At 47.3% G+C, this 10830-nt stretch overlaps 1 protein-coding gene across 1 annotated transcript; it reads left to right on the forward strand.

Moving 5' to 3' along the window:
• Nucleotides 1–10830, forward strand: LOC308309709 (dynein axonemal heavy chain 7-like; the record flags this gene model as incomplete). The annotated part of the gene is made up of 1 exon (XM_080755626.1): nt 1–10830. One exon carries the CDS (start codon nt 1–3, stop codon nt 10828–10830), a length of 10830 nt encoding a protein of 3609 aa, XP_080611752.1.

Raw genomic sequence — 10830 nt, forward strand, 5'->3', positions numbered from 1 at the left:
ATGAACCTGACCTTGGTTGATGAAAAGATGGAGCTTCAACCCAGCTTTCAAGCCCTTGAAGAGACCATTTTGGAAATTCTGAATGAAATCACAGATACTCTGCAGGAAGTGCAGACAGTCCAGTCATGGATGACAGAAACCACCACCCCTTCGTATATTAATGCCAAGTTGGCTGATCATGCCCTGGCCTGGGCTCAGACCACTGTAAAAACGGCTGTGAAGAAGAACCTAATGGGACCTGGGAAATATTTCCAGACCTATGTTGACAACTATGGCCGGCTGGTCGATGGAAAAGAACAGGCTGATGTGGATAAATTCATGGAGGAAGAACATACCTTTGAAGAGTGTACTCAGCGTGTAGAGAAGTATCGTTTGCTAGCCAAGGAGATTATCAACCTCCCAGTTATATCCCACTTTACCATGGTCCACCTGTACTGTGAGGAGTTAAATCAAGGGCTGGCCGACAAAGCTACGCACTTTGCTCAAATCCTTTTGGAGAAACTGGTCACCGACCACCGACAGCACAATTCTCAGATCTGCCAGGAATTTGAAAACATCAAAGAGAAAGCTAGCATTATCCCACAGAACACAGAGGAAATGACTGAAATGATTGCTTACATCAGTCACACGAGGACAGAGGGTATTGCAGAGCTAAACCGCAGGATAATGGAAGCCAATCAGAAACTAAACTACCTTCTGGATGTGCACATCTTTGACACAGAGGATTTGAATCTGAATTCCACTGTCCTTCTATGGCCACAAAACATCCTCCCTGTCTTTAAGCTCAATGATGAGGTGATGGAAGACTATAGACAGAAAGGGGAACGGGAGCTGCAGGACAGAAAGGGTAAGTTGATTGGTGACTTGGATCAGCTCGGCAAAAGTACAGAAGCGTTTGGAAAGTGCTCGGAACTGGACAATGTACGGCAGTATGTGACAGACATGAGGACAGTGCAGAGTGACCTGGGGAATTTGAATGCAGACATTGCTTTCATAAACAAGGAAGAGACCCTCTTCAAGATGGGACTGTCAACTTACCCTAAGTTGGAGGCCATCAGGGAGAGCATTAAACCTTACCAGGAGTTCTTTGAAAAGGTGCTGCAGTGGGAGGACACTGAGAATGAATGGATGCAAATGTCCATCCAGGACCTAGATGGAAACACTATGGCTACAGATATGGAAAAGTTGTCCGCAGTTGTCTACGCAAAGATGAAGACCTTTATGCAGAAACAGAAGAAATCCGAGATGGGTGATCTGGTTAAAGCCCGGATCACAAAGTTCAAGAAGGACTTTGATAAGGTGAAAATGCTGTGTAACCCTGGTATCAAACCTCGCCACTTGACAAATATCTCAAAGGAAATCTCAAAGGAAGTACCCTATGAGCTCAATCTACAGTCTACTCTGAGCAATGTTATGGAAGGTCTTTTAAAAGTTCTGAAAAAGAAAGTGCACATCAGAGACTCCATTGAAACCATCTGCGCCAATGCTACTAAAGAGTTTGGTTTCGAGAAAGCTTTGACTGAAATGCGTACGGAATGGGACGAGATCGTTTTCACCTACAAAGAATACAAAGAAACTAAGGTGAATGCCCTCAACCCTGTGGAAGATATTAATACTATGCTGGATGATCACATTGTTAAGACGCAGACAATGAGGGCATCACCCTACATCAAGCCCATTGAGAAAGATGTTGAGAAATGGGAGAAAACACTTGACACTGCCCAGAAAACCATAGACGAGTGGCAGAAGGTGCAGGCCGCGTGGCAATACCTGCAGCCCATCTTCTCATCTGAGGATATCATGCAGCAAATGCCTGAGGAGGGACGCAAATTTCAAATCGTGGATAAAGACTGGAAACAAATTATGACTAACCTCGAAAAGGATAATAATGTTCTTTCAGCCTGTTCAGTGCCTGACTTACTGAAAAAACTCACAAAATCCAACCAGCTTCTGGAAGAGATCATGAAGGGACTAAACATCTACCTTGAAAAGAAACGCCTTTACTTCCCTCGTTTCTTTTTCCTTTCCAATGATGAGATGCTGGAGATTCTGTCTGAGACCACGGACCCACTGAAAGTGCAGCCCCATCTGAAAAAGTGCTTTGAGGGCATAGCCAAACTTGAGTTTTCGGACGATCTGGAAATCTTGGCCATGTACAGCGGTGAAGGTGAGAAAGTTGGTATGATCTCAATAATCTCCACTGTGGCAGCCAAGGGAGCTGTGGAGAAGTGGCTGTTGCAGGTGGAGGATGTAATGATTAAAAGTGTCCATGATCAGGTAGCTAAATCCAGACTAGCGTACGATCGCAAAGAGCGTTGCCAATGGGTGAGGAATTGGCCTGGACAGGTGGTGCTCGCCACATCTCAGATCTTCTGGACACAGGAAGTAAATGATGCGATCTCAACAGATACTTTACCCGATTGTGTTTCAGATTTGCACTCCCAGCTTTCGGACATTGTGGAGATGGTGAGAGAGGAAAAGGTCAAACAAACCCGGATCACACTGGAGGCATTGGTGACCATCGACGTCCATGCCAGGGATGTGGTCAATGAGTTAGTGATAAATGGTGTAAAAAGCATAAAAGACTTCCAGTGGCTATCTCAGCTTCGATACTATTGGCAAGAAAATGATGAGAAGGTTTGGCACGTGCGTGTTCACATCATCAACTGTGATGTCAAATATGCCTATGAGTATCTGGGCAACTCGGCCCGGCTGGTGATCACCCCGCTTACCGATCGATGCTACCGAACTCTGATCGGAGCTTTCTTCCTGAGTTTGGGCGGAGCGCCTGAGGGTCCAGCTGGGACAGGGAAGACCGAGACCACCAAGGACTTGGCCAAAGCTCTAGCTGTGCAGTGTGTAGTCTTTAACTGTTCTGATGGACTGGATTATATTGCGATGGGAAAGTTTTTCAAAGGTCTGGCATCATCAGGTGCATGGGCATGTTTTGATGAGTTCAACCGCATTGAGCTTGAAGTACTGTCTGTGGTGGGCCAGCAGGTTCTCTGCATTCAGAGAGCCATTGAAGAGTTGAAGGACCAATTTGACTTTGAAGGGACTTTGCTGAACCTCAACCCCAACTGCTTTGTGTCAATCACAATGAACCCTGGCTACGCAGGACGTTCAGAACTTCCAGACAACCTTAAGGTGCTGTTCAGAACAGTGGCTATGATGGTCCCCAACTATACCCTGATTGCAGAGATCTCTTTGTATTCATATGGCTTCCAAGATGCCAAACCCCTATCAGTAAAAATCGCAATGACCTACAGGCTGTGTTCAGAGCAGCTGTCCTCTCAATTCCACTACGATTATGGCATGAGGGCTGTCAAGGCTGTGCTTGTTGCTGCAGGAAACCTGAAGCAAAAATTCCCTAATGACAATGAAGATATACTGCTCCTGAGGTCCATCAAGGATGTGAATAAGCCAAAGTTCCTCTCGCATGACATTCCACTGTTTGAAGGAATCACCAGTGATCTGTTCCGTGACATAATCCTCCCAGAAGCTGACTATGAGCTGTTTCTGCAAGCTGTCAACGTTATCTGTACCAAGGAGAATATACAAAACACACCATTTTTCCAGGAGAAGTTGATCCAGACATATGAGATGATGATAGTCAGGCATGGTTTCATGCTGGTGGGAGAGCCCTTTGCTGGGAAGACTCAAGTGCTACATGTACTTGCTGCCACTCTGACTTATATGCACAATGAAAAGTTTGGCAACGAAGAGAAGGTCACCTTCAAAACAGTGAACCCTAAATCTATCACCATGGGACAGCTGTTTGGACAATTTGACCCAATATCTTATGAGTGGACAGATGGGAATGTTGCCAACATATTTCGCGCCTTTTCATCGGCGGATACCCCGCAGCGTAAATGGTTGATCTTTGATGGACCTATTGACACATTATGGATTGAGAGCATGAACACTGTGCTGGATGACAACAAAAAACTGTGCCTGATGAGTGGTGAGATCATCCAGATGTCTAATACGATGAGTATGATTTTTGAAGCAATGGACCTGGCACAGGCTTCACCTGCGACGGTGAGTCGATGTGGTATGATCTACATGGAGCCCTCTGAGCTGGGTTGGGAGCCCTTGGTAATCTCCTGGGTCAAGACATTACCAGAGCCCCTGCGGAAAGAGAAAAATAACACTCTGCTAATGGGGCTCTTCCACTGGCTTGTGCCGCAGGCGCTGAAAACTTTGCGTGACCACTGCAGGGAAGTCGCCGGCACCAGTGACAGCAACGTTGTGGTATCTCTTTGCCGGCTCTTTGAGATGCAGCTCGCCGCACCTATGGCGGACAAAGACGATCCTCCTTCAGACAAAGATCTACGCACTTGGATAATGGCAGCCTTTGCCTTCGGTCTGATATGGTCTGTGGGGGGAAGCTTGGATTCAGACAGCAGGAATAAGTTTGATAAGTTCCTCAGGGGAGCTCTTACAGGGAAGTCAGACGCTGTGGGGAAATGGGAATGTTCCTTGAATGACAAGGACTTGGTGTATGACTACTCTTACGAGTTTAAAGGGAAAGGTCGCTGGATCCACTGGGATGATCACATCAAGAAGGTTTCCCTGGGAGACAAGGGCACCAAAGTGCAAGACATTATTGTTCCCACCATAGACACTATCCGCTACACCTACATCATGGACCTCTGTATCACTTATAATATTCCTCTACTGTTTGTGGGTCCTACCGGTACTGGAAAGTCAGCGTATGTCAAGGACAAGCTGTTGAACCACACAAAAAAGGATAAATTTTTGCCATTTCTCATCACTTTCTCAGCCCGCACGACTGCCAACCAGAGCCAGAATATTATCGTGGCCTCACTGAATAGGAGAAGGAAGGGGGTGCTTGGCCCTCCTCCAGGAAAAATGTGTGTCATATTTGTGGATGACATGAACATGCCTGCTCTCGATACGTTCGGTTCACAGCCCCCCATTGAGCTGCTTCGCCAGTACATGGACCATAAACACTGGTATGACATAAAGGACACTTCCAAGATCACCCTCCAGGACCTGCAGCTCATAGCCGCGATGGGACCCCCTGGTGGTGGGAGGAACTCAGTGTCGGCACGCTTCCAGCGTCACTTCATCGTCTGCAGCATCAATTCCTTCAGCGACGAAACCATGGTGCGCATCTTCTCCAAACTGGTGGACTTCCACTTCCGAAACAATGACTTCCCTGACCAGTACTTTGATGTCGGCAATCAAATTGTTAAAGCTACTATGGAAGTGTACAAGGAAGCCATGTTGAAACTACTTCCTACCCCAGCCAAGTCTCACTACACATTCAACCTGCGAGACTTTTCTCGCGTCATCCAGGGTTGCCTGTTGATAAAGCAGCAGTCTCTGGAAAACAAAAGCACTATGATCCGCCTGTTCGTCCATGAGGTGTTCCGTGTCTTCTATGACCGGCTGGTGGATGACGAGGACCGAGCATGGTTGTACATGCTGATGAAGGATATTGTTAAAAAGAACTTCAAGGAGAACTTTGATAACCTGTTTGATCACCTGAAACAACAAACTTCACTGTGTGAGGAGGACATGCGTAATCTTCTATTTGGGGACTACATGAAACCTGACATGGATCCTGATGACCGCCTCTATGCTGAGGTGCCATCCACAGATGAATTTTGTCAGGTAGCAGAATTCTGTCTGGGCCAATACAATGAAACAAACACAAATCGCATGGACCTTGTCATCTTCCGTTATGTCCTGGAGCATCTGTCTCGCATCTGCCGTGTGCTTAAACAGGCGGGGGGGAATGCCCTGCTGGTGGGGGTGGGAGGCAGCGGGCGCCAATCTATCACCCGCCTGGCCACATACATGGCCAGCATGAACATCGTCCAACCAGAGATCTCCAAGAGTTACGGCATAGTTGAATGGAGGGACGACCTCAAGGCTGTGTTACAGAAGGCCGGAGGTACTGGTGAGAAGACAGTGTTCTTATTAACTGATGCTCAAATCAAAGACGAAGCTTTTCTAGAAGATGTAGACAGTTTACTGAATACAGGGGAGGTCCCAAACCTGTTCGCTGCAGACGAGAAGCAAACGCTTATAGATCAAGTTGGTGAAATTGCTATGAAGAAGGGAATGGAACTCGCCGACCCTCTTGCGATATTTGCCTACTTTGTGGCTCGCTGTAAGGAAAACCTGCACATTGTGGTGGCCTTCAGTCCTATTGGAGATGCCTTCCGAAATCGCCTGCGGCAGTTCCCTTCTCTCATCAACTGCTGCACCATCGACTGGTTCCAGCCATGGCCAGAAGAAGCTCTGGAGCGGGTGGCTAACAGCTTTCTGGAATCACTGGAAATGAGTGACCATGAGCGGCTGGAGGTGGTGCCCATCTGCAAAAATTTCCACACCTCTGTCCAAGAGATGTCAAATAAGTTCCTATCAGAGCTGGGTCGTCATAACTATGTGACGCCCACCTCCTACCTGGAGCTGATCGCTGCATTCAAGCAGCTTCTCACCAAGAAAAGAGACATGGTCTTGACGGCCAAGTTGAAATATACTAATGGTCTGGACAAGCTAGCCATAACAGAGCAGGAGGTGAGTGTGATGAAGAAAGAGCTGCAAGACAAGGGGCCCATACTGGTAAAATCAAAGATAGAAAATGAAAAGATGATGAAGCATGTTACAGAGGAGAGCGGGAAGGCTGAGATCAAGAGCAAGTGCGTCCGTGAGGATGAAGAGGCAGCGAATATAAAGGCCAATGAGTCTCGGAAGCTGAAAACGGAGTGTGAGGGGGACCTGGCTCTAGCCCTTCCAGCACTGGAAGAGGCTGAATTAGCCTTGGGTACTCTGAAGCCTGCTGATGTGACAATTGTGAAGTCGATGGCAAATCCTCCAAAAGGTGTGAAACTGGTAATGGAAGCCGTGTGCGTGATGATGCAAAAGACACCAGATAAGATTGTTGACCCCGCTGGGGGTCCAAAGAAGGTTGAGGACTATTGGGGACCAAGCAAAAAGCTGCTGGGTGACATGAATTTCCTTCAAAATCTGAAACAATACGACAAGGATAACATTCCAGAAGTCGTGATGAAGAAGATCCGTAAAACGTTCATGACGAATCCTGAGTTTGACCCAGTTCAAGTTGCTAAAGCTTCTTCTGCAGCTGAGGGCCTGTGCAAGTGGATCAAAGCCTTGGAAATTTATGACAGGGTAACAAAGGAGGTAGCTCCCAAAAAGTTGAAGTTAGCAGAGGCCGAGCAATCCCTGTCTGAAACCATGGAATTGCTAGATGTAAAGAGAGCTGAGCTGGATGAAGTGACAGGACAATTGACTGAACTTAAGAGAAATCTTGAAAAGGTGACAAAAGATGCAGCAGACCTGGAGCATGAGGTGGAACAGTGCACGATACGATTGCAGAGGGCTGAACAGCTAATCCAGAGCCTTGGCGGAGAGAAGGCCAGATGGTTTGAGGAAGCAAAAAACCTCCAGAGCACTTATGACAACCTAACTGGTGATGTCCTCATCTCTGCTGGTGTCATTGCCTATCTTGGAGCCTTCACTGCTGGTTTCAGACAAGATTGCACGAAAAGTTGGACCAAACTCTGCAAATCTAAGAACATCCCATGTTCTAATGACTTTTCTCTCAGTAAGACCCTGGGGGATCCCATTAAGATTCGAGATTGGAACATTGCAGGACTCCCCAATGATTCTTTCTCCATAGATAATGGTGTTATTGTCACGAATTCACGGCGATGGCCTTTGATGATTGACCCTCAAGGCCAGGCTAACAAGTGGGTGAAGGAAAAAGAGAAAGAAAATGATCTGAAGCTCATCAAGCTGACAGATAAGGACTACATGAGAACTCTGGAGACCAGCATCCAATTTGGACATCCCCTGCTGCTGGAGAATGTAGGGGAGGAGCTTGACCCTTCACTGGAACCAGTGCTGCTCAAGCAAACATTCAAACAAGGTGGCGTGCTAAGAATCAAACTGGGGGACAAAGAAATTGATTACCATAATGACTTTAGTTTCTTCATCACCACTAAGCTGCGCAACCCCCACTACCTCCCTGAGCTGGCCACCAAGGTGTCCCTGCTCAATTTCATGATCACGCCAGAGGGCTTGGAGGACCAGCTGTTGGGGATTGTGGTCGCAGAGGAGATGCCAGCTTTGGAAGCAAAGAGGCAGGAAAATATTCTGAACACGGCAAAAAACCAGAAGGAGCTGAAGGAAATCGAGGATAACATCCTGTCCTTGCTGCAGTCGGAGGGGAACCTCTTGGATGATGGGAACGCTATCATGGTTCTTGATAAAGCAAATGCTAAGTCAAAAAGCATCAATGAAGAACAACTGAGTGCTATGAAAACAGATGAACAGATAGCTGAGTCTAGAAAAGGCTACAAGCCGATTGCCGAGCGCTCGTCTATACTCTTCTTCAGCATTGCCGACCTGGCAAACATAGACCCAATGTACCAGTACTCCCTCACCTGGTTTGTCAACCTCTACACCAAATCCATCCAGGTCAGTGAAAAGTTTGACGACCTGGATAAGAGGCTTGCAGAACTGATCAATCACTTCACTTATAGCCTGTACTGTAACATCTGTCGCTCATTGTTTGAGAAGGACAAACTCCTCTTCTCCTTCCTGCTCTGCACCAACATCCTGCTGGCAGATAAGAAAATTGATAACTCAGAACTCATGTTTCTGTTGACTGGAGGAGTGGGACTTCAGAATACCACCCCTAATCCTGATGACTCCTGGCTTAAAGAAAATAGCTGGGATGAAATTTGCAGAGCCAGTGACCTACCAGGCATAACAGGATTAAAAGAGGCTTTCATCAGTAGCTCAGATGACTTCAAGCCAATCTATGACAACAAGGAGCCCCACAACACACCTCTGCCGAGCCCATGGTGTAATGACCTCAACGGCCTGCAGAAAATGATTATTGTCCGCTGCCTCAGACCAGATAAGATAATACTAGCAATCTCTAACTATGTGACCGACAATCTGGGGAAGAAATTTGTGCAGCCCCCAGCCTTTGAACTGAAAAAGATCTACTTGGACTCCAACTGCACCACACCTCTCGTATTTGTGCTGTCACCGGGAGCTGATCCCATGGCTAGCTTGCTGAAATTTGCCAGTGGTATGAACATGGATGGCGCAAAGTTCACTTCCATCTCATTGGGGCAGGGCCAGGGCCCCATTGCTGAGAGGATGATAAATGAGGCTATGAAGGAGGGATCGTGGGTGTGTTTGCAGAACTGTCACCTGGCTGTATCCTGGATGCCCACACTGGAGAAGATTTGTGAGGACATCAGTGCGGACACTGAAGCCGAGTTTCGCCTTTGGCTCACCAGCTACCCATCACCCAAGTTTCCAGTCGCCATCCTGCAAAACTGTGTAAAAATGACAAATGAGCCGCCAACAGGCCTTAAACTCAACCTACTACAGTCTTACATGTCAGACCCCGTTTCTGATCCGACATTCTTCAATAAATTCACTGACAATGGTGTAAAGGAGCTTGTTTGGGAAAAGCTATTGTATGGAGTCTGCTTTTTCCATGCACTTGTTCAGGAGAGGAAGAAGTATGGTCCCTTGGGCTGGAATGTCGCCTATGGCTTCAATGACTCTGACCTTCATATCAGTATCAGACAGCTGCAGCTTTTTGTGGGTGAATATGAAGAAGTGCCGTTCGAGGCCATAACATACCTGACAGGACAGTGTAATTATGGCGGACGTGTGACAGATGACTGGGATAGACGACTCCTGATGTGCATCCTGGCTGACTTTTACAACACCAAAATCATCGACAATGAGACACAATACCAGTTAGGTGGTGAGTTCTACACCCCAGTTAAATCCACCTATGATGACTACGTTCTGTATATTGAGGAACTTCCCGACCAGGCCCCAGATGTGTTTGGCATGCATGACAATGTGGACATATCAAAAGATCTGCAGCAGACCAAGCTTCTGTTTGATTCGGTGCTGCTAACCAAAGGAGGGGGTAGCGGAGGCGGAGGTGGAGATGACGACGCCCTCTATGAAATAGCAAACGGAATTCTGACAAATCTTCCACCCGATTTCGACCTTGCAGAAGCCTTGAGAAAGTACCCCGTTAAATACAATGAGAGTATGAACACTGTGCTGGTCCAAGAGATGGAGCGCTACAACACGCTGTGCACTACAATCCGTTCGAGTCTACAGAGCCTGTTAAAAGCAATTAAGGGTCTGGTTGTGATGGATGCTGAACTGGAGAGCATTGCAGGCAGTTGCATGGTGAACAAAGTCCCAGATAAATGGGCCAAGCGCTCATATCCCAGCCTCAAGCCTCTGGGGAGCTACATTGCAGACCTGGGCACCAGGCTCACTTTCTTGGATGATTGGTATAAATTTGACAAACCCGATGTGTTCTGGTTGCCAGGCTTCTTCTTCACCCAGGCCTTCTTAACTGGAGCTATGCAGAACTACGCCAGGAAACATGCCATTGCCATCGACCGTCTGGGCTATGGCTTTGAGGTTCTTGATTATGAGCCAGACACAGCCCCTCCGGATGGTGTTTATATCAAGGGGCTATATCTGGATGGAGCTGCCTGGGATAGAGAAAACGGAATCCTGACTGAACAGGAACCCAAAAAGCTATTTTCCGATATGCCCAGCATCTGGGTCAAACTCAAGGTAACAGAAGAGGGGGCGAAAGCCCAGGTTATGGTATATGAATGCCCTATCTACAAGACCAGCGAGCGAAAGGGCACCCTCTCCACCACAGGCCACTCCACCAACTTTGTAATGGGCATGTTGTTGCCCACTGTGGAGACTCCAGAACACTGGATCAAACGGGGTGTGGCTATGCTCTGTCAACTTGATGACTAG

This window comes from Protomyctophum bolini (genome assembly GCF_963924005.1).
Source record: "Protomyctophum bolini genome assembly, chromosome: 22".
NCBI classification, from domain to species: Eukaryota; Metazoa; Chordata; class Actinopteri; order Myctophiformes; family Myctophidae; genus Protomyctophum; species Protomyctophum bolini.